Source organism: Pteronotus mesoamericanus, unplaced genomic scaffold, assembly GCF_021234165.1.
Source record: "Pteronotus mesoamericanus isolate MK-2021 breed Mesoamerican mustached bat unplaced genomic scaffold, CSHL_Meso_final contig_82, whole genome shotgun sequence".
Taxonomy (NCBI): Eukaryota; Metazoa; Chordata; class Mammalia; order Chiroptera; family Mormoopidae; genus Pteronotus; species Pteronotus mesoamericanus.
This window is the reverse complement of record NW_026555265.1, coordinates 2,506,481-2,530,855: the sequence shown is the minus strand read 5'-3', so window position 1 is coordinate 2,530,855 and position 24,375 is coordinate 2,506,481. Positions and strand designations below refer to the sequence as shown.

The window sequence follows — 24,375 nt, the reverse complement described above, 5'->3', positions numbered from 1 at the left end:
GTGTGTGAGTGTCCATATACAAAAGTGTCCATGTGAAAGATGAGAAAGAGAAAAGCAGACCATAACATCTGGGAGTTGGCCTGACACTCACAGCGAGGTCTCCTGTTGAACATAAACAATTCCACAGAATGTTAACCTCAGATAAGACCACTCTGGGATGATGCTAGGTCAAGGCAAGCATAACACCGCTCTACAATTGTGTCTGAATGCAGACAGAAAGATGAACATGGTCCAAATCATAAAAATGACTACACTCCCTCTATCCTGGCCAATGTTAGTGGCTGATACTTCTTTACTAATAATAGTTTTTGCCTTGTTCTTGTCTTCTTACCTTCTAGGTAAGAATTATTAAGATACCTACATCAAATTAGCTCTATTTTCTGATATCATCCAATCCAGAGCAAAGCCTAATGAACAAGAACCTCCACCCACCTGATACATGCCCCAGTGCTACAGTGGGTTCTTTCTAACATCCTCTTCCTGAGATGCTTCATGGTTCCAGCCATTGTGATGAGTCCAAAAACCCAGCTTGGTTCAGTAACACATGAGTTCCTGCTGACCTTTGGCTGAAGGGTATTGATAAATAGTGTATCTCTCCTTCAGTATCCATGGGGATACTCAAATGTCTCAATGAATTTAAAAAATACAACAAAAATCTGCAGAAAGATTTTTTTCTGACTAAGATATTTGAGATATATACTTTGAAAATCAAGTGGTTAACCAGGATAAAATTCAAGTGTTTGGAAATTCAAAAAGGATGTTCCTAAATCTTAAGATGAAATTATATATATACCTTTGCAATTTATTTAGAATTTAAGGAGAGTACCACATATAAAATTATTTTTGTTTTAACATTTATTAATCTTATAAAAACTTATTTTACAGTATTGTTAGGTTTTTTAAATCTTTTTTTCATAGAAAGTTATGCCACAAATGTTTATTTGATTATTGATTATCTTTGTATTTTTAGAAAATATATTTCACCTATATTTTTATATCTATTTCATGAAAGTTACATGAGCTATTAATTCTTTTGGTAAATGGGGAGGAATTTCACATACCCACTTCTCTGCTAAACTGGATTTCCAGTTTTTTTAAGAATAATCTAGTATTTCATAATTAAATTAATAAAATATTTTATAACTCATACATTCCCTTTCAAGAATTAGTTTTTAAAAAAAGAATTAGTTTAGACATATGCATTGTATTTCATAATAATTATTTAGGAATCAACTCTTACATTTTACAGGTTTATTTCTCCTCACTTTATTTATATCGGCCCATTTCACTTTGAATTTCTTATTTCAATTTTTTTTTCCTTCATGCATTTGAGGTACTTTTGTGAATAATAGTTTCAGAGAGGGTGTGCAATTGGTCTGCCTGTCTCAGCGCAGCTTTCTGTTGTTTTTCTACGTGCCCTCACCACCCCCACCGAAATGACTTGGCCAAGTATTACATTCCCTGATCACAGCCTCTTTACTGTTCATTCCTCTCAAAATCTGGTAGGCATTATTTCAATGTTTTCTGGAATTTATTGAGGCAGAGAAAATTATGTTATCAACCTAATGTATCTTTTCTATTACATTGTCTGATCTAATGTAAAAAAAAAATTACTGCTTTAATAGCCTCACAAATCTTGTAGAGAATTCAAACTAGAGTTGGGAAGGTTTCGCTTGTTTCTTTGTTTTATTGTTTTTTGTAGTAATTTCTTCCATAGGGGAGAGGGAGGCATTTACTCTGATTCTTTGGATTGTTTTCATGTGTTTGAACTATAGTTTTTCATTTGCTTAATGACTGTTCCCTGCTGATGTTTACAGCAGGGGAACTGGGGAGTGTTCTATTAGAGATTGTGTCGTGACTCTCCAGATTATGTGGTCTCAGACAAAGGAAGACAGAAAGTGCCTTATTTTACTGAAGTTTTATTTACTAGAAAGGAGGTCTTGTCGCTAAGGGGGTGGTGGGGAGTGAGCCTCACTCAGATGTGGCCACCCTGCCTGCATGGTCCTAGGTGCGTGGCAAAACATTTCTTTTTTGTGTTTTGTTGTAGATCAGGTTGTAGGAGTACTGTTTCTCTCACTGACTGGCATGAGTACCTTATTAGGAGCTGACATTAGGAGGCAACATCTCCTTCCCTTGGATTTCATGCAAACTTAATCTGGCAATTAGCGTACTGGCCAGATGCTCCCTGTCTGGGGACCTGGTGCAGTTCCAAAGTGGGATCGAGATTTGCCCCGATGGACTGTGCTTTCATTTGTGCTCTTCTCCAAACCCCTCTCTCTAAGCTTGAGAATGTTAGTGCTCTTCGGTGAGGGTCAGGGAAGTGGTCTTTTGCTGTTCCTCTTCAGGTCCGCTTTCTGTTTGCCTGTGGTGATCCACAGGTTGGTCCACACTTAGTCTTGTCAAAACTGCCACTACATCGTATAGACGTTTCTTAGTGTTCTGGGAATGCTGCATCTGTGGTTTCCAGTAAATACAGATTTCTCCCTACTTTGCATCTAATAATGCCCATGGGGGAATTTGGAGAAACTGGAAGATTTGGGAAGTAGGTGCATGGGCTGAGTTTACTACCTTAAACCTAAAGTTACTACTTCTAATTTATGTTTAAAAATCTACTCCTGTAAATTAATTTGAATTTTCACTAGAACAAGAAAATTATAAATAAATAACTGATATAGATTTAGATGCCTGTTAGGTGATCTTTAAGTAATTTTTTTAAATTAGAATATTGTGTTGATACATTTCTATTCTTTAAGGAGTTCCTTTCCTAGCAATGGCAGACTGTTAGTTATCTCCAAAAACTGTTGTCCTTTTCCCATAGTAATAGGGTTTTAGCGGGGCACATGGTCTTGAGAATAAAGACTGCTTCTCTCAGACCCCTTTGTTGTTAGATATAGCTACAGGACTAAGTTTTGGCCAAAAAATATGTTACATAGAAGTTATATGTGAGAAGTTTTGGGGAAACTTCCTAAAAAGATAGTATTTAGGTTATCTACAGCTGTTTAACAAAAAACTTAGTAGCATAAAATAACAGTAATTATTTTATCATCTCTCATGGTTGCTGTGGGTCAGAAATATGGGAAAGACTCAACTGAGTGCTTCCGATTCTGGGTCTCTCAGGCAATTGCAGTCAGTCAGCGGCCGGAGCTGAAGCCTCTAGGGTTGGCTGGGTAACTCTCTTGTTTCACGTGGTCCCGAGACTTCTCCATGTGGGCTGGTGGGCATCCTCACAGAATGGCCACCTCAGGGCAGCCAGACAGACCTGGTTGCTGTAGACTTCAAGAATAAGTATCCCAGAGAGGAAAGCAAAAGTTAAAATTTCTTTTATGACTTAGTTTGGCAATCACATTGTATCAATTACACCATATTCTAATCAGAACAGTAGCAAATTCTGCCCAGTTTCAAAAATTGGAGGCAAAGAGCCTTACCTTGTAATATGAGGTATGTTAAAGCATTTCATAAGAAACTATGTGGAATGGGAGATACTGTTACAGACATGTTTGGGGAATGCCCCCTCCTACAGATAATAACATGTGTCCTTTGCTCTCTTCATCTTTCTCCTCCCCCTCCTCCTCCTCCTTCTTCTTCTTTTTGCCATCCTGTTCCCTCAACATGGATGCTGCTGTCTTTGATCATGAGGTCAAGACCACACATGGCAGAGGAACAGGATAGAAATGACCTGGTACCTAATATATGCAAGGGAATTTATGCAAAGAGAAATAGCCTTCTCGTTTAAAGCACCCATTGCTCTTATGAGTTTTTGGTGACTTGGAGGCAAACCTAGCCACTGTCTCCCAGTTCATCAGTCTGTGCACCGGAGCTGCAGTCACAGAGTGCTATGTGTCATACCGTAAACACATTGTGTGTTTTCACTGTTCACCGCCTTCCAGCACAGTGATCTCTAGGCCTGCTATTCTCTGGTTCTCATTCTTTGCCCAAAGCTGGCTTATTTCCTTCTTTTAAGTCCAATAAAAAATATCATCTTTCAAGGAGCTGTCTCAGACACCTAGAAACAGAATTAAGAACATCATTCAGCGCATTCTCACAACCTGTTTCTTGAACCTGTACTTAATAAATTCACACTTGCTCGTATCATAGCTGTTAGCATATCTTTATATCTCCTGCTGCATTGTAAATTTCTTGAGGGTGAGAAGCATTCTACATTTATTTTTTATAGTCCTTTGGCTTGACTGTTTCCAGCACACTTACCTTAAAGTCTTTCAGTGAATTTCAATGTTTTTGTTTTATGAACCCCTATTAATCTAGCTCCGTGATGATAGGAGAGAATTTTGCATTCATAATTTTGTATATTTTTTTCTTAAAGAGACCCTTACCCCACACCAAATTCTATGCATTCTAGATCCCAAAATATCTGGATTCACTTCTTTCTAGAAAATATGAAGTTGGAAATGCTCCCCAAGCTGTGAATGACTCTGAGAGAAGGGCTGGGTGAACATGAGCTGTAGAGAAATGGGACAGGAGGAGCCGTTTGAGAGAGACTGAACCATACAGGCATTTTAGGGAATGATGGGTCCTCACATTTTCTAAGGGTGAGGCATCATTGGGGAATAAACTGAAGAAGTTGGAGCCACGTTCCTGAGAACCTCAGAAACCTGTGTAAAGAGTGTGGACTTTTTTTTTTTTTAAGGCAGTGATTTGTATTCAGAGATTTGAAGGGAGACAATTATGTGATCAGATGTGTATTTAGAAGTGAATCAGGCCATAGAGTATAGAATATATTTGAAGGGGCTGGGTTGTACAATAAGAGAAAAGGTAAGTTTAGGAGTCATTTATGTAAATGTGATTGTTGATTGACATTAGGATCAATACTCGGTCACTATTTGACCAACATTTTGTGAAGATTTTATGTTCTGGGCAATCTTCTAGGTAAACCAGGATGATAGCACAGTCTCTGTTGAGGAGGAAAGCCATTTTGCAAGGAACCAGGCATGTAAGCCAATTATTGCTGGACACAATAAAGTAATTGTTACAATGAAAAAAAAATCTATAGACAGTCTAGTTTCTAAATTATTTAGATGTATGAGTCTGCTTTGAGTGTTGCGGCTTCTAGAAACACAGGATGTATGTGGTTTACATTAGCCTTCTGGAGTGACCAAGAATAAATCTATGTAGAAATGTCCAGTCTCTTTCTAAGAAGAAAATAGGGATTAAGATCTGGAAGACACGGCTTTAGATGGGCTCTAGATGGGCATTGATCTGAGGACCAGAGGGCACTAGAGCTCATCTCGTGTGTCCTTGGATCTGAGAACAGTTTTTTTGCGGCACTGCTAGGAACCCAAAGCTGACATCTGTTTCCCTGTGATTCCCGCTGTCAAATGTTGCTGAGCCAATAGTTTATTTTTTTCTCAAGGCATGGCACTGGCTCATCAATTTATTAGAACGGCTTTAGGAGGAGAAAGTGCAGAGCTAGGATCAAAGGAGACCGCAGTGATCCCCCTTTAGCAAATGAAGCAGATGGTGATGTAAAGAGGTTGAAAGCTGAGTGGATATGAAATATGCCTGAGGAATGGAGGTTTGGCCTTTTCTATCTGGAGAATATATTTCTCGTAATGCTGGAGAAAACCCTGAAACTCTTTATATTTATGTTGTCAGCATTCAGATAAACAGCCACCTGCAACTAATTCACTGTGTGGCTTTGGGCAAATCATTTCACTCCCCTGGGCTTTTATCAACACACCCACCCACCACTCACTGTGCCATGCTAAGCCTGGTTTTCAACTGCAACAACTGATGCACATTACATGGAAATTGAGAAACTTCCTGGGAAAAAATTACACTGTTCATAGTTGGGATTCAGTTAGTCAAGATGTTTGTCAGAAGAGGTGGGGTGGGGTGGAGTCTTGCAATAACAGCCAAATTGCAAGAAGAGATTCTGGAGCCCTTCAGGAGAACCTACCCTTTGGAAGAAACATCTGGCAGATGAAACTGACGCCATAAAGGGGCATGAGATTTGGAGGGGGAGGAGTGGTCCCACGTGTGGAGGATGACTGTGACCCGAATCCTGCTCTATCTGGTCCCCATAGAGAGTACGAAAAACAGAGGTTTAGCTAGTTGATTAGTTTTTTATAGCTGCTATAACAAATGATCACAAACCAATGGCTTCAATAACAGCAATTTACCCTCTTGCAGTTGTGGAGGGCAGAAGCCTGAAATCAAAGGGTCAGTCAGGCCGTGATTCCTCCAAAACTTCTATTCTTTCTCTTTTTTGTCTTTTTTGCCTCTTCCAACTTTTGTTGGCTCCTGCTGTTCTTTGGCTTGTGGCAGCATCACTTCAATCTCTGCCTGCATCTTCACATGGCCTCCTCTGTCTTCTCTTCTGTCTGTTGTAAGTACACTTATCTTTGGATTTAGGGCCCACCCACATAACCCAGGATCATCTCAGCTTGACATCCTTAATTTAATTATATTTGCAAAGACCTTTTCCCCAGTCCCAAATAAAGTCACATTTATTCACAGGTGGTAAGGGTTAGAATGTGGACATATCTTTTTAAAATTTTTTTTTATTTTTAAATCATATTTATTCTATTATAGTTGTCTCAACTTTTTCCCCTTTGCCCTCCTCTACCCATCCCACCCTGCCCCTCTCTCCCCAGTCAATTCCCACTCTGTTGTCCATGCATGTCCTTGGGTCATTCATACATGTTCTTTGTCTAGTCCCTTCTCCTTCTTTCCACAATTGTCCTCCTTCTCCATCCCTTCTGGTCACTTTCAGTCTGTTCCATGTTTCCTTGCCTGTGGTTTATATTGTTCATTAGTTTATTTTGTTGAATAGATTCCACTTATAGGTGAGATCATATGGTATTTGTCTTTCACTGGCTGGCTTATTTCACTTAGCATAATATTCTCCAGTTCCATCCATGTTGTTGCAGAGGTAAAAGTTCCTTCCTTCTTTTCTGTTATTTTCTTTTTTTAAAATGCAGATTGATTTTTTAAATTTATTTTTTTAAATGTCAAGATCCATTATAAAATATTAAAAAATTTAAATCCATTACAAAGTCTCAGCCATTAAAACAACATGGCACCAGCACAGAAATAATCAAGTAGATCAATGAAATAAAATGAGCATTCTAGAAACAAATGTATATATCTGTCTAACAATGTTATATATGATTAAACTGATATTTCAAATCAATGGTAAAATAAGGCTTATTCAACAAATAAGGTGCATGGACCACTATTAAAATAAAACAAATATAGAACTCTATTTCACACATTATACAAAAAATATTCAGGTGAGTTAAAAATCAATATGTAATATCTAAAGAGTTTTAAGAGAAAATACAAAATAATATTTTCTTACCCTGAAGTAAAATATTCAAACCCAGAAGCTATAAAATAAAATATTAACAATATGATTACATTAAACATTTAAGACTATACAGCAATATACATATTAAAAATTAAAGGACAAGTAATAGAATAGGAAAGTATTTGCAACACATCTAAAAAAGAGTTAATAGGGTTTTTCTGTTTGTTTGTTTTGTTTTCTAGGGAAAAAATTCTACAAACATTTGATCAAAAAATGGATAAAGAATACCAAAAAGTCATTTAAAGCTTTTTTAAAAATAATAGAAATAGGCAAGAAATATACAAAAACAAGTTGAGTTTCAACAAATAATAAAGTAACAGTAAAAATAGTACATCATTGTCACAATCAGATTAATAAATATTAAAATGATTGGTAATATCAAGTATTGTTGACTGTGAAAGGAACTGGGTATTCATAGACACTTTTTCTTCATCTTCTTAAAGCAGCCCCTTTAGTGTATCTTGCAATGCTGGTTTGGTGGAGGTGTATTCTTTTAGCCTTCTTTTGTGGGAAACTCCTTATTTCACCTTCCATTTTAATTGAGAGCCTTGCTGGGTAGAGCAGTCTTGGTTGCAGGTCTTAGCTTTTCATGACTTGGAATATTTCTTGTCATTCCTTCCTGGCTTGTAGTGTTTCTGTTGAGAAACCAGCTGCTAGCTATACTGGGGCTCCCTTATATGCTACTGCCTCTTTCTCCCTTGCTTCCTTTAGGATTCTCTGTCTTTGATATTTGCCATTTTAATGATGATGTATCTTGGAGTGGGCCTCATTGGGTTTCTCTTGAATGAGACCCTCTGTGCCTCATGGACTTGTGTGACTTTTTCTCTCCTCCAATTAGGGAAGTTTTCCATCACTACTTTTTCAAACAGGTTCTCTATCCCTTGCTCCTCTTCTTCTCCTTCTGGTATCCCTATTACATGGATATTATTACATTTCAGGTTGGCCTGCATTTCCCTCAACGCCTCTTTATTTATTTATTTTTGAGTCTGTTTTCATTTTCTTCCTCTTTCTGGGAGCTTTTTTCTACCTTATCCTGCAGTTCACTGATTCGTTCCTCGGCTTCATCTAGCCTGCTTTTGATTCCTTCTACTGTGTTCTTCAATTCAGAAATTGTATTCTTCATTTCGTATTGTCCCTTATTGATAGTTTCTATGTCCTTTTTCAAGCTAATGCAGTTTGCAGTAGGTTACTTGTAATTTCCCTGTAGTTTTTTGAAATCTCTCTGAGTTCACTGAGCTCGTTGAGTTTCCTTAGAACAATTGTTTTGAACTCAGTATCTGATAGTTTACTGGCCTCTATTTCATTTAGTTCTCTTTCTGGGGATTCCTCCTTTCCCTTAGACTCGGGGGTGTTTCTTTGTCTTCCCATTATTTGTGAGACTCTTCCTTTTTGCTTCTGCTTCTTAAATCAATCTGTCTTGATCTCTTGATTTTGTGGTGTGAACGTCTACTGTAGGAGACTGCTATTTTTTCTTTCTGGATCTGCCTCTGGTGATGTCAGATGTTGCCCCTGTCTGAACTTAGGCAGTCTGAGACTTCCGGGAATCTACTGTCTGTTGTTATCTCCTTCAACTGGTTATCTAGTCACTCTGCACTCAGCAGTCAACCTTAGGCACCACAGGGCAGGGCAGAATCCCTCCTGGGAGCAGGGTTAATGGGTCCTCTCATGCTGGTGCTGCTCAGGGGAGTGGTCTGCCTGAGCCCCTTTGCTGCTGCCATCTGGGGGCTGGGTCAGCACTGGGATCCCACCGGCTACTCTCTCAGTTCTCTCCTCAAAGCCTCCTTCCCTAGTCTCTCCTCAGGCATCTCCAAGCCCATTCCGCCTCACCTTTGCCGGAGACCAGGGTAAGTGGCTACAAATAAAAATTTATGTGTTTGCCGTTTAGACGGGTCTTTGTGTCTCCAGCCACCTGTCTCTGGCAGAGAGCAACCCTACTGCTTTTCTCAGCTGTTTATTATCTGTGTACTTTTAGGGCTCTGGTGCTATAGGCTGGAGATCCCCACTTACAGTTTAGACTTCGCTCTTCTCAGGGGGATCCAACTGGCCTTTTCAATATCCTTCTTGTGCTGCCGCCTGTGGGCACCCCGTCTGCCTTCTCGAGTCTCTACCATACTCCTTACCAGTTAGGCCATGCTAAAGCTGATTGTTCTGTCTCCGAGGTAATAAGGCTCTCCTCTCACTATTGTTCAGTTGTTGGTTCCAGGTGATCTCTCTACAATTTAGTTGTAATTTCAGATTGGTCCTGGGAGGAGGTCACTTCCACTCACTCCTCCACCATCTTGATTCTATCATAGACATAGGTTTTTTTGGGGGGGCCACCATTAAACCTGTTACAGTTAGTAAACACTATTTTTTAACAGCCAGTGGCCAAGTTGCTTAATAGTGTAGACTCTAGCTGTTAAAAACAGCAGTGAGGTTGTCTAAAAGAATGGGAAGCCGAGGAAAGAAAGGAGAGGAGAGGTGAGCCCAGTACCTGCCTGACAGGGTCTGTTACCTGGCGCCCCACCAGGATTGCACAGCAGCCTGCAAATTCCAAGGGTCTAGGTAGAGCTCAGTGCACATGGACCAGGTCCAGGGTAGTGCATTTCAAAGGAAGGCTTATGACTCAGTAGGGATCACAGTTAATTTAGTGGATCATGGCCAGTATTAAAGAGAAAAAGAAATAGAAAAGAATGGAATGTACCAGAGTTTACTGCCAGTAATAAAGGCATGTATGTTTTGAGAAACATGTGTGCAAGTGAGTGGATTGGATTATGGTATAAAATACATTTCTCATGTAAGTTTCGGTCAAAAGTTTGAAAACCGCTGGTGTAAGAGACCCTGGTGTGGTACCTTAGAGCATTGCAGAGAGTGCAGTGATCCAGGGAAGTGCCCTTGGATCTTGGCACAACAGGTGTGAACAGGTACAAGAGGGAAGTCTCAACACACGTGGGACACCCTTTGGAGAAATAAGCTTATGCACTGAATCCTCCCTCTTAGAGAGGTCTTGCAAAGGGAGTGAGTTTCTACTGTGTGGATGAAAAAGGCCACTAAGTCGATGACTCTGAGACCAGTCATAAATGTGGCATCGATAGTGAATACAAGGTTCATGAGGCTGGAGGGCATTCTGAATACAGGTAAGAGGACTGTTTGTATTAGACCTGTAGTTTTGGAATTGTTTTCCTTTCAAGCCTTTCTTCTTCTGAAACTTTATGGCAGAATCCCATTCAATGAAACAGAATCTCTCTCACGTGCTCCCCCTCCCCCATCTTGGTAGCCCCTGAGGCCTGCATGCAGGGGGTTCTAGACCCAATTCAGAAAGCCTATAGTGACTAATATGGGTTAGAAGGTGTTTGCAGTTCCTTCTACTGCTAATTCTTTGATTCAATGGCTCAGATAGAATTCTGTATAATTTATCAGATCACTTCTTTTTGAAGGCAATGATTGAGTTTTGTTCATTTTTGAGTCCTCAAAACAGCATTTGGCATGCAGTGTTCAATAATTGCATGCTTGCAAGAAGAGATTCCTTTTTCTGTACTTCTTTGCAACTCCAACATCAAGCCCAGTGTTCTCTGCATAGTGAGTGCTTTAAAGAGTTGGTGGAATAAATGAAATGAGTAAAATCCTGCCCTAAAATTTTAACTGAAATTGTCTTCTCCAGTCGAGCCAGCAGAGGGCAAGAGAATTCAGTTTAGCAGCAGCTGCTGGTCCTGTGCGCTGAAGCAGTCAAACATAGCCACCACCAGAGGGAGCACGTCTGGATGTTTTATGGGATTAGGAAATACACAGCCCGAGAAGCACGGAGAGACACCAAGCATGAAGGCCTGCCATATTAACCCGCAAAGCTTTCTTTATTGGATGATGCTTTTATCAGGGAGTAGGGTTTTGCTTCAGGCTACCTGTGAGGTACACAGAGGACAGAACAGGATCGTCTTTTAACCAGTTGGCTAGAACGTATTCAAGAAACTTCACAGTGCACTCATGCCATGGAAAAAATATATGAAGAATCTCTGATTCCCTCATTTTGGGATGTATTCTGTCCATGACACAGGTGCATTGTGAGGTTTCTTAAATCCTTTCCCTTCTCTGGACTTCAGTTTTCCCATATGCAAAGGAATGGGTAGGATTAGATAATTTTGTCTTTTTATTTATTTTTTAAAATAATTTATTTTTATTGTATTTTTTTCTATTACCATTTAGTCCCCTTATACCCCCTACCCCTGCAGTCACCACACTGCTGTCCATGTCCATGAGGCTGTTTTCTTTTTTGCTCCATCCCTCCACCCCCTAACCTCCCCCGCCTCCTTATCTGTCAGCCTGCTCTCTGAGTCTGTCTCTATTTTGCATGTTAGTTCAGTTTGTTCATTAGATTCCACTTATGAGTGAAATCCTATGGTACTAGGACTAGATACTTTTGAAGGCCCTGGTCTGTGGATGGGTCTTCTTCTGGCCCCAGTGTTATCTCTGCCCACAATTCTTAAGTTAACATCAGGACAGTGCACGGAGCAGAGTTCGAAGTTAAGCCCATCATGCTCCAGTCAAAGGTGGGATGGGAAAAAAAGGAGAGTCAGGGTCAAGTGAGAAAAGAGGACATGAGCCAGAGAATAAAAGGAAAGGTGAGAGAAATGATGAGGATAAGAGTAAGGAGGGGAGAAGAAATAAGCTTATGCATTGAATCTTTGCAAATTACTTGGGCCCCAGGCACTTATGGCTTTAAATGTTTCCCAGGCAATCCTGGAGTAGAGCCAAAGTTAAGAGCCAGATGTCTAGATTGATGCTCATGAGTTTGAGTATGGGGAAACTGAAGCAGCTGTAGGGATATATTCACTCCACAGGGCATTTCTGTGACTATATAACCTCTATCGTTCTGTTTCAAAGTGGGGTTCTCAGAATCATTCCGAAAAAGAACTTTTCCCTCGGTTCTGCACTGTTTCAGGGCATAAAGCCAGTGGTTTCTGGCCCTATTTTCCAGATCCAGCTGGTCACGATAGCGTCTCTCCTGCCAACTGGGGAAGCTCATGGAAGACCTCAGTTTTCACACCTCATATTTGACAAATCAAGTCAAATCCTTGCCAAATTTTTTCAATGATTTTCTTACTACAGCCTTGAAGGATCTGCCTGCCTCACCGGCCTCATCTCTCAGCCCTCTCTGGCTCACCCAGCCTGTTCTGGTTCTCTTGCCTTGGTGCCAATGTTTGGATGTACCAAGTATGCTTCCACTTCAGGGTCTTTGCACGGATTGTCCTTCCACCTGACAAGGAAATGTCCGTACTGTTTTTAGAAGGAAAGTAGATAAAAACTGGGAAATGTTCACTGGGTGGCACAGTGGGCCAGAGCACAGCTCAACTGCATTTGACTGAGGAGTCTGAGCAGGAGTCATAGATAAACAAGCGGGATGCTCATGGAAAGAACAATGGATGCACAGAGAGAAAGGAAAACTAAGAGAGAATTAGGGGCAACGTTTCCTTACCTATGTCTGTTAAGAGAGGAAATGTTGGAGTGGCCGAAAGAGCTCTGACATCAGCCCAGCTACACTCCAATGATATAACCTGGGGCCTTCATTCTCTCGTCTGGTTTATATTAACACACAATCAAATGTGAGACCCTACAAAGGCATGAGTTAGCCTTGTTATTCACTTCCATTGTGTGCCATGGGCATATGCCTACTGTAGTGGTTAATGGATGTGTCCTCCCTAGGCCTTTCAGAAGATATAAAGACTCTTACATTTTCAGTGACTACATTAGCATATTCATATGACAACTTCAGTTAGTTCTAGTACCTAGGAACAATGACATTAAGCAATGTTTAGGATTTTGTCTTTTTCTTTTTGAAGCTCAGAAATGACTAAGGGATTGATAGATATGTGTTCCTAAATGTATCAGCTACCTAGGACTGGGGTCCAGGGATACCGTCTTCAGTTACCTAAGATTTTTTATGATGTTTACATATAAGAGCTACTTACGTATAAAACCTTACTCACATATAAGAAGAGAGAAGTTTATCTCCAACCCAACCATTATTTTTTAGCAACTACTCTGTGCTTCATATTTCTATGGTCTCCCAGGAGGATACAAGTATGGCTGAGACAAGGTTTCCACTCAGTGAATGGAAACATGGATGAAACATACAGACCACCAAGTCACAGAAATATAAAGTAATCTGTGAGGGTCTCTATTGGGGGCACAAAAGACACACTTTTGAGTACAGGAGAAGGCCACATTGATTCTAAAAAAAGAGCCTTTTGGAAACATCTTAGAATAAGCTGTATAATATTAACAATCAAAGATGGGTCAAAGGTATTCCAGGTAGAGGGAACAGCATGCTCACAAAATGGACACTGGAAACCGCAGGGTATGTAGAGGGCAAAGCAGGTGGATGGGGCCTGGGAAGGACTGAGATACGGGGAGTGACACGGAGTAAAACTGACCAGGAAAGATAGAGTTTCAGGAAGCACAACTGCAGGCTGCCGTGTTTGTATTTGAAATGGTTGGCACTGGGGAGTCACTGAAAGCTGTTGCACTAAAAAGGGACATGATAGAGACCAGACAGGAGACTACTGCAAGAGATCAGGCCAAGGTATGACCAGTCTGTTCTTCTCGTGGAAAAACACTACCTTTTTGGGCTTCATTCATTACCTCCTTTGCTCTTCATTATTTAATGCAGTTGTGTTAGGCTAGGCTTTATGGAAGTTGGTGAAAGCTAATTTGGTAGGCAAGTCGGACTCCTCTACTGCCAGCTCGTGGGGAGAGGGGGAAGGTGGCCTGGGACTCTTTCAGCTGAAATCCAGCTCTTGGAGACTGAAAGTTTTCATCATTGTGCTCCATGGTGGTAGAGTTGCTATAAAGAGAACAGTCCCTGGAGTATTGTCAGGCCCCTGTCCTTCAGCAAGGACACATGTTCACCATAGCCCGCCCCCATGCGTGGTAGCCTTCACCAAAAAGTCTGCCCATATTTGGTGGGTCATTTACTCCAGATTGATCTCTTGCTCCCAACATTATTTAAGTCAAACTTTAAGTACATGTTGTTGACTTTCTTTAGCCAGCGATAAATCTAGAAGAAAATCGAACAAATTAACCCATACTACAGTGTTAATAGCTGCCAAGTTTTAATGTGCCATATCTCCAAAATATATATATATATATATATATATATATACACACACACACACACACACACACAAAAGAGAAGAGACTATTTTTTAATGGATCAATCTGAGCACCCATCTGCTGCATTTCTGTGGAAGAGATCTGCGTGGACCCTCAAGTCAGACTCTACATGTCCCCAGTGTGTGGAAGGCCTGCCTGCCCAGCCAGGTCAGGACATCAGCAGGGTTATTCGAGCTCCCAAAGCCTGGCTCAATGAACATCACCTCTGGACTTAGGCCTGACTGCCTCCATCTGAGCACCAACAAGAAAAACAGGCCGTTTTCTTTTTATCATCTTGTGTGGGATACCGAGCACTTTCACTAACCCTGTCTGATATGGCTCTTAAATCATATTTTAGCAAAAGCAGGGATTATCAAGCCCCTTTTCAGCAGGAGAAAGCTGAATACTGAAGTCTAGAGCCTCAGGCACCCAGTCCAGGGCTCTTTCTACTATTTCATGTTTCTTCTCCCAACTGCCTGTAATTCTTACTTTTGTCTGACAGGGAAATAAAAAGGTTTTCCATTTGCAAAACGTCCAGGAAAAGTCTTTGTCAGAAATCTATTTCCTGTCCTTTCAGGAACATGTGGCTCTTGAAGGCATTTTAGAGAATGTTACCAATTTTTCTCACTTCCTTAATTTGATATTCACACAAGCCATCAGAATGTTCAGTCAACTCTATTTCAAAATAAACCTCAGACCTAATCAGTCTTCACCTCTTTCATGGCTACCCCTCCAGCCCCAAACACCATCTTCTCTTGCCTGAACTAGTCTGGAGAATGAAGTGCCCAACAACAGCCACGAGCCACCTCCCTGTCCATGGAGACAGGCCCTGGTTGGGAAGGTATGAAAGGCCTTTGCAGGAAGTCAGCCGGCTGGGCCATGGGTGTTTAAGGGAGAATGTGCTCCTTTCATCCTGCCTCCTCTTTTCTCTTAAATGGTTTCTACATTCCTAAGTTATCTCCCTCTGTCTACTCCTGCCCTCCTGCTGTTAATTTTCTACGCAGCAGAAGGTCTTACTTGAAACAATCAAATCAGTTCAATCCCTTATTTAAAAACCTCCAATGGTTTCCTCACTACAATGGTCAAGGCTCTCTATGGTCTGGCCCTGCCTGCCTGGCTGGCCTCACCTCCTAGCCCTGTCTGATTTGCCTAATCTGTTCAGTTTCTCTTGCCTTGTTGCTGATGTCTGAATGTACAAGCTTACTTCTCCCTTGGGACATTTGCACAGATGTTTCTTCTACTTGACAAGGCAATATCTTTATTCAGATATTTTCATGGCTAGCTCCCTCACCTCATTTAGGTCTCTGCTCAAATAGTTCTTCCTCAGAGGGGTCTTTCCCTAACCATCATGCCCTATACTTTGCTTTAATTCCTATCAATTTGAGCATATATTAATTAATTGATTGATCGATGTCTTTCTTGTCTTCCTCACTAGGACTTTTTCTGTCTACCTTCTTCATAAATCTTAAACAGTGCAGATTCTCAGTATGATTTGTAGAAGAAGTTTGAGTTAGTCAGTTTTATCATGGTGAAAACTGAGGTCCAGGGTGGTAAGGGCAGGTCAGCAGCAGAAGTAAGAATTGAAGAGCAAGTTTTCCTCCAAACAGACCTGTGAAATATCCACTGAACTGCCTCCTCCCTCCTATTACATATAAGCACGTGTTTTTCCAATAGAAAGTCCTCATTTTGAGAAAGCAACAGCATTTTAACATTACAGTACAGTCTAGTTTGTCCCTTTATTTTCTCTGTTTTAAACTCTTTGATTATCAGAACTGGGAGAAACTGCAAAGGTTACGTATCACGTCTTTGCTTTTGCAGATGGGGAAGTCAAGGCCCAGAGAGGGAGTCCCACAGCTGGATCGCAGCAAAATCAGAACTAGAAGCCAGGCCTTTCATCTCCCAGTCCAGACACTTTCTACTTCCCTGCACTGCTTAATATTGAACATCTGTGTCTGCTTGCAAGCTTTATTGTTTCCCATTAAAATTAGTTTCTACTCCTCATAGTGGCAGGTAGTCACCCCAAATATGCATTTCATAGGTAAACAGTAAACTTTAGCCTGGCCAGAGGAGCTGTATGAGAAAGAGACCTGGATGCCTTCCAGAGACACTTGTATCCTGGCTGCAGGCTGCTCAGCCAGGTAGGTGTCTCAGGCATCTATGAGTCAGGGGCCAGTGAAAGGCCTAAAGCAGAGGGACATCTTCCCTCTGATTGCGTTACTTCCTGCTTCTGTGCCATGCACAAGGCATTTATGCTCCCAGGACTTAATTTTCTGCTTGTGGGATGGGGTTAGCATGCCCTGATGTGCAGATGACAAAGTGCCTAGGGAACCATAGGGGTTGCACAAGAATGGGGGAAGGCAACTCCTGGTGACTAAGATCTGGGAAATAGGATCCCAGATACAATCAAAACCAACTCCACTCCCAGCCATAGAGATTTGGGAGGGAGGTCTTGGGGATTGTCAGTAGAGGGGTCACGCTGAGGAAGTTCAAAGTTCCTTTGTGCTAAATCGACTTCTATGCAAGACTTGGCCGTCGGGGGTATAAGGAAGAATTCATGCCACCTTTTGTCATGGCACTACTTCTCTCTTACATGGCTCTCTGACTCCTAGAAATGCCAGGATTACAGAAGAAAACAAAAACAAAACACAAAAGTCTTGTCATCCCCAGCCTTAGCACTTCATCAGGGGCATGAGGGAAGCAACTCAGACCTCACTATTCCCACACAAGTACTTAAATAGCTGGAGATCATGAGTATTTTGTTGTTGTTGTTTTGAGGGAAGCAGCTGAGGAGAGAGATGAGAGAGGGAGAGAGCAGAGGCAGGGACTGAGGCAGGTATTGGCTAAGCAAGGTGGGGAGGAAAGGGTTGATGTGGAGAAGGCAGGAAAAGAACCAGATTAAATCAGACTGAAGTCAGAAATTGCTTGGAGAGAGGGAAGAGCAACAGAGAGGAATGTGGACAGGAAATGAGGGGAGAAGGCAAAAAAAAAAAAAAAAAGGATTGATTAAGGAAAATTCTGAGAGAGGAATTCAGAGAAAGCTTGGGGGAAAGGAGAAAGAAGAGAGAAGAAAATATAGTAGAGGAGCAGGAGGAGGATCCGGAAGGAGAGCAGCAGGAGTCCAGGGAGGGAGGCTGAAGAGAACCCGGGACACAGAACAAGACACTAGGACTGCTATTTGCTCCTTGGCTGGCTACCATTTTAGGAAAGCTCCCCTTCTCTATTCATTGGGGTGGTGTAGGGCCAAGTTCTATCTGGAGGAGATGTGAGATATGTTCCCAAGGGGGTGCCTTGGGAACAGTTGGGTTGATATAAGTAGACTTGAGTCCCCAGTCAGGAGCCAAGGAGGTTCCAGAATATAGAGGAAATAACATGCATTCCCTAGGTTGGGCTCCTCAGCCTTAGAGTGAGTCATTGCTCTCCCAGACCATTCCAACACATGTGAGCGACTGATAATCCCCACTGGATGCTTAGCCCTTCTTGCCTGGATTTGCCAATCCCAGGAAGCTTAGCACAGCTTCCTGTGCATTCTCTCATTGCTATGGCTTACAGACAGAGAAGGAAACGGTGGCAATTATCCAAGACATTGAGGAGACCCCAAACCCTCCTGTCTATCAACGTTATGATTTGGGTCTAAGTATTGAGAATACATACATGATCCATGGCTGATGATAACATTAGCCAAGTTCTTTGCTTCATTTTGTTTCTGGAAACATGCATGTTTTTAGCTTTTTATGAGTTTGAAGGTCATAAAATGTCATTGCTTGAAGAGCTTGCAGGGGTTACCTAGTTCATGCCAGGACATTAGCTGGCCTTTCCTTGGTAAGAAATTATTTTAAAAAATAAAAATAGAAAGTGTCAGAAAGCTGATCGGGACAGCAAACATCTAACCACAACCAGAATTCTAAAACAGTATTTGTTTCTTTCTTCCTTTTTCTTTTAACAGTTGGATCAATTCTTTCTTTTTTAATTTTATTTTTAAATTACAGCTGATATTCCGTATTATTTTAGTTTTAGGCGCACAGCACAGTGGTTAAAAAGAGGGTGAAAGCATTAAGAAATACAAATTAGTAGTCACAAAATAGTCATGGGGATATAAAGTAGAAGATAGGGAATATAGTCAATAATATTGTAATAAGTATGTACAGTGCCCCGTGGGTAATAGACTTTTTGCAGGGAATCATTTCATAAGTTATATAAAACAGCACTTCTTGAACTTCCTTGTTATGTGTATGGGGAGCAGGGGAGCGCTGGATCTAACTAAGGGCCTGTCGATCCTTTCTCCACACATAGACACATAATGGTCACGGGTGTGCAGGTGGTTCCTGGGCATTTGCATGTCCAGGCTGGGGGCAGTCCCTGATCTACAACTACCTCTACGGGCCAGAAATCTGTTAGAAAACTCAGTGCTGAGTGAAAAGAACCCTGGCCTTGAAATATGGAGGTCTGGTCCTTGTTCCAACTGTGCAGTATAGGATCCAGAGCACTTCACTGCCCACTTCTAGGCTCATTAACTCAAACACTGAGGTGAGCAGATGGATTCTGAGACTGCTCTTCCTCTCCAAGTTTCTAGGCACCAACATGTACCAACCTCACTTTTTCTGGTTTGTTTAGTAATTTTTCTTTTTGTCACAACGGGAAGACAGGTCGAGTGGAAATTTCTCAGATGTTGGGAAAGAGGGACAGAGGGTGACTCTAAGGCAACTTCCCCGTTCTAGGGAAAGCATAATTCTTTTACAGCCCATTGCAACGTAATCTACAAGACGTTTTACAGAAAATAAGGGAGAAAGAGATGACCCCGTCTTTCTAGCATCCAAATTCCATTCTTAAATTCATTCTTGGAGGAATGGTTCTGAACCTCCACTTGTCACCCATGTATACTTCTGCCTCTGTTTATCCCTCCTAACATGTTGGAATATGATGATAGAGAGGGTTGTCTGGTATATTTACGGTATACAGCGGTGTGGGGCCCTGTATTTGTCTCTTTGGGCTGAGCTTGTGTTTAACTGAGTGCACATGTACGTGTGTGAGTGAAATTATGGAATGTGTATTGCATAGTACTGAGTGAATATTAAAGACTGTGTAGAGAGCGTGGCATGGGTAGAATCCTGTGGGCCTGGATCACATACTGTGGGTGTGCAAGATTTTTTTTTTTTTTTTAAGTAAACTACTTTGGAATGTATACCCCCCTCTCAGTGCTGTGATTGATTTCACGAGGCTAATTGTGCGTAAAAGCGCTAGTGAGATCTGGGGGCGCCTCCTAGTCTGACGTCAGAGAGAGAGTTTAAAAAGGGGGAAGACGGTGGAGAGCACACAAGCCGCTCTAGGAGTCGGCAAGCTTCAGAGCCGTCGCTGCAGCCCGCAGATCCGCTCCTAGAGTTTGACCAACCGCGCTTTAGCTCGGCTTCCCGGCGCCCGAGGAGATGCTGTCCTGCCGCCTCCAGTGCGCGCTGGCCGCGCTCTCCATCGTCCTGGCTTTGGGCGGTGTCACTGCCGCGCCTTCGGATCCCCGACTGCGTCAGTTTCTGCAGAAGTCCCTGGCTGCTGCCGCGGGGAAGCAGGTAAGGAGACTGCCTCGACGTTTTCTTTCCCCTCTCCGGAATCCCTAACCTTCTCTTAGCCTTATCCCTGTCCCCTTGGGTGGATTTAACAGGTGCTTCTGAAGAGTTTCAGTGCTTCTCTGGGTCCTCCAGCTCTCAGAGCTCTTAGGAAAACTTTCAAAGTCCAGAATCCCCTCTTAGCTCTTCCCCGCCCCCCGACCCCCGCTTCTAATCTACGCAGTACATCACAGGTGAGTTCTTTGGCATTCAAGAAAACTACGAGACCTGGGAAATTGAGCAGGAAGGTGTTAAAGACATCTATCCTCGGTGCTGGCCTGGGAAGTGCTGACCCAGGTGCTGAAAGAGCGCACCTCTGGTTCTGCTAACGCCCTTAGCAAAACCTCCCTCCCATGCAGTGAACGGAGGGCTGACGGGCACTCTCCAGATGAAACAAAATGTATTTAAGATTGTGAAAGGTCTCATTCCCCGCAGTTGACTTAGTAAAAACGGTAAGAACAATTGCAGTTTGTAGCCCATGATGTGGAAATTGAGTTAAACAAACTGTTGGCACATTTTTTTATCTTTGCAAAACTGCTTTAAGGATCTGTTATTTCTCTTTATGCGTGTGTTTTAAGCCTACAGAGACAGAAAACTTGCAGAAACACCTGATTTTTTCAAGCCTCTTTGTGTAAACTGGTGATTATAGCAACTGTCCTTATCTTAATATCCTTAATGATTTTAAGTGACAGAGGTGCTCTGCTATGAAAATTGGCTTTTGGGTGTGGCTGAATCTCCTTTCCAAACTAGGCTTTTCCATTTCTTCTTCTTCATCATTGTACTCCCCATTCTCATTCTCTCTCTCTCTCTCTCTTTCTCTCTCTCTCTTCCCCTTCTACCTTGTACAGGAACTGGCCAAGTACTTCTTGGCAGAACTGCTGTCTGAACCCAACCAGACAGAGAATGATGCCCTGGAACCTGAAGATTTGTCCCAGGCTGCTGAGCAGGATGAAATGAGGCTGGAGCTGCAGCGATCCACCAATTCAAACCCAGCCATGGCACCCCGAGAACGCAAAGCTGGCTGCAAGAATTTCTTCTGGAAGACTTTCACATCCTGTTAGCTCGATCAATAATTGCTGTCCATATATGACCTCTGCTTCCTTTCCCCCAAACTCCATCTTTCATCCTTAATTCCCCCAATACTCGTAAAGACCCTTACATTAGAAATTGAAGACTGTAAATACCAAATAAAATTATGATGAAATTATGAAAAGCAAGAATTTGATTTCTTATTGAGTAAGCCTTTCTGATCAATAATACATAATTAATTTCTATTGTTATTTCAGTTGAGTTATTCAAGATATGCACTTCAAACCTCACAGACACACTATTTAGAATTCCTTGTAGTAATAAAGATTATGTTTTAAATGGTAACCCTTATAATTTGGGTGATTTCACACTTAAATAAGTTCAAATAACTCTATGAATGATAATTTTAATCCAGTGATAATTGTGGGAAGGGGCTGTCACAAACATCAATTACATATTAAAGAAAGTTGAGACTACTTGTGGAAATGAATATTAGTATTTATGGGTAGGCAGGCTGACATGTCCAACTATTTGCCAGGCTGATATGCAAATTATATAATATATGAAAAAATGGGTAAAAAGCATTTAGAAATTTGAGGAAAGAAGCTGGATTAAATAGTTAAAATAAAGTTCTGAGGCTTTATAATTTGTTTCTAGTCTGTGCACATTTATCTGGAGAAATACTACTGCTTTTATATCTTCTTTGGCAATCCTCTCTGTAACTGAACAAGGTTAAATGATTGCATTGGTTTAAAAGTAAGATCTCAAAACTTTCTTCACGGGGAAATACCACCTTTATTGTAAATTCCAGCATCAGAATACTATGTGTTGCAATACAAAATGTGTGTTGGGTTGCCTCTGTGAATGCTACACTGCTGAAGTTATCGGAACACAGTATCATAATCCCGGAATAACTGAAGAAGAGATCCCAATTCCTCTTTTGATTTTAACAAAATGAGTCAAACAAAAATGCAAACGATAATAAAATATTCAGTACATACTAGCTATTATTATTATCATTATAGTACACTTAAGGGTGCTGCTAAAAATAGAGACAAAAAGAGCTAATTTAGCTTACAGAGACTTTAAATAGACATCCCTTCAGGGATGTGCGTTTTAACTATCACTTCTATTCCTGAATATCTGCTAGAATAAAAAAGCAAGTATAAATACATAAACTCAATATAAATCTCCATAGTATGGCAGCATATAAACATCTAAGAGGAACTTCATGTTTTATAGAAAATATTTGTGTTAGAGAATACACATTTTTAACATGAATCTGGCTTAGTTGAAGTTAATTCCTGAACAGCTGATCAAACAGAAGAAAATCCAAGCCACTTTACTAATCTCTATGAAAACAGGACAATCTTTATTTATCCAGTGCATCTTTTATTTACAATACACTCAGAAGGGAATTAATGAGAGTCCACTTAAGGGATGTGTCTGTGTTAAATGCCTTGCGCACATATGGTTACCAACCAGCTCCGTGGAGTAACAGAATCACATTATTATGATTAAAGCACAGAAGGGAACAAAACTTAATTGTTTTCTAGCAGTGAATAGATTGTATAAGTGCCATGGGAGGAGGTTAAGTTTTATTATCATCTTTAGTTGTCAGTTCCCAATAGTAATGTGGTGGTTATTGACAAGAATTATGCAGTCATGTGCCCATGTATGTATTTATTCTTTACTTAAAGCTTAAATTAAATGGAACATTTGATCAAGGTTAGTTATCTTTTAGCCTGTCTTCCCACCTTCATGAGTAGAGGGTTGTGTTAGCAAGGGGACTCATCTCTTCCAGGTGTGACTGCCATCATGTGCCTCAACAGGCTAGAGGAATGCTGGTTGTTGACCATTTTAACTAATATATGGAGCATAGATTTTATGAATATCCAGAAGGCTGCACTTTTTATTTCCTATTTAGTTAATTTGTCTTCCCCCTAAATTTGATTCACTGCAAGAGTCTAGCATTTTAGCCTATTTATCATCCAGCCACAAATGAACCTTTCAAATTGTATTTTCTTTCTTCTCTGCCACAAACACAGGCTTCAGGAGTCCTGAAAAACTTGCCCTTTCATTGGACAATTAGAACAAGGTACTCTTCATCTCTGGGCCTTAGTTTCCCCATCTGAAAATGGGCATGCTGATAGAACCAGTCCCTTACAGTAAAAGGATTTACTGGGACCATGCATTTAATGTGCTCAGCACATGGTAAGGACTTAGTGTCCAATGTTATAATTAGTGTTTGTCTTGTTCTAACAGGTACCATGCATTATAGCCTCTCTTTTTTTGCTTTTGTGATTTGTTTGTCCTGTCTACAAGTCCAAAGGTGACCCAACCATCAAGATGTTTTTTATGTGATTCTTGCTCCATAAAATTCTAGTTTTATATCCTCACTTGGGATAGCTCCCTTCTCTGAGTATTTAATCTGCATCTCTTCCATGGTACTTAGTTAACACTTTCTACCATTTATAATTGTATGAATATTTGTGAAAGAGTATTTGTGTATGAACTTCCAATGATCGATGCATATGTCCTATTATCACATAAAATGTCTTGCACATAGTAGATTCCCCGTGCTCATTAAACCTCTATAATTTCATTAACCAATGTCACTCCAATAAATTCAATTAAAGAACAAATAAATAATTTATGCATTTGCAGTCCCAAGTGAAAGAATTCTCCAATAAGCCACAACATTTCTTCTTAATGCTTTAGTTGGCATAGGAAAATATAAGTGGCTATTTTATGTGATGTGACACCAAAAAGAACAGCCCATGATTATGACTTTAATAACCATCAAAATGTGATTATCCTACTCATTTTGGAAGCCTCAATCAGTCCAGCTTTTTTTAACTCTCTTATAAATTTCCTTGACAGGTCTTGCTTAACTGTCCACTAACCAGGACCAAATTTTTGGCCCAGCAACAAACTATTGTCACTATAAAGACTATTCTGTTCTATGGCAACACAAAATATACCTTTAAGTCTGAGTATACTTATTAAATTGATGCAAAGTCTAAACAAAACCTAAATTTCCCTTCTTCCACCTCAGGGTTATTTTGATTATTTTACCACATTGTCCCACAAGAAATCTGCCCTTCTAGATCACTGATGTATTTCATTGGTCAGATGTCAATACTGATTTTGTCCCTGGAACTTCATTTCCCATCAAACAAATGGTCTGCATCTGAGGGAGAATAAGAAAATTGATACAAAAGAGCTTCCTGTGGTTAAAGAAAGACATTAGGAAGGAACAACAAAGATAATAAGAGGAAAGTAACTCAAGAAGGACAA

At 40.8% G+C, this 24,375-nt stretch overlaps 1 protein-coding gene across 1 annotated transcript; it reads left to right on the top strand.

The window, feature by feature from the left end:
- The first annotated feature begins 19,783 nt into the window (after positions 1-19,783).
- SST (somatostatin) lies at positions 19,784-21,226 on the top strand. Its single transcript, XM_054585263.1, has 2 exons — positions 19,784-20,010; positions 20,895-21,226. The coding sequence occupies exons 1-2, from the start codon at positions 19,873-19,875 to the stop codon at positions 21,105-21,107; spliced, it is 351 nt and encodes a 116-aa protein (XP_054441238.1). The 5' UTR covers positions 19,784-19,872; the 3' UTR covers positions 21,108-21,226.
- Positions 21,227-24,375: the final 3,149 nt, after the last annotated feature.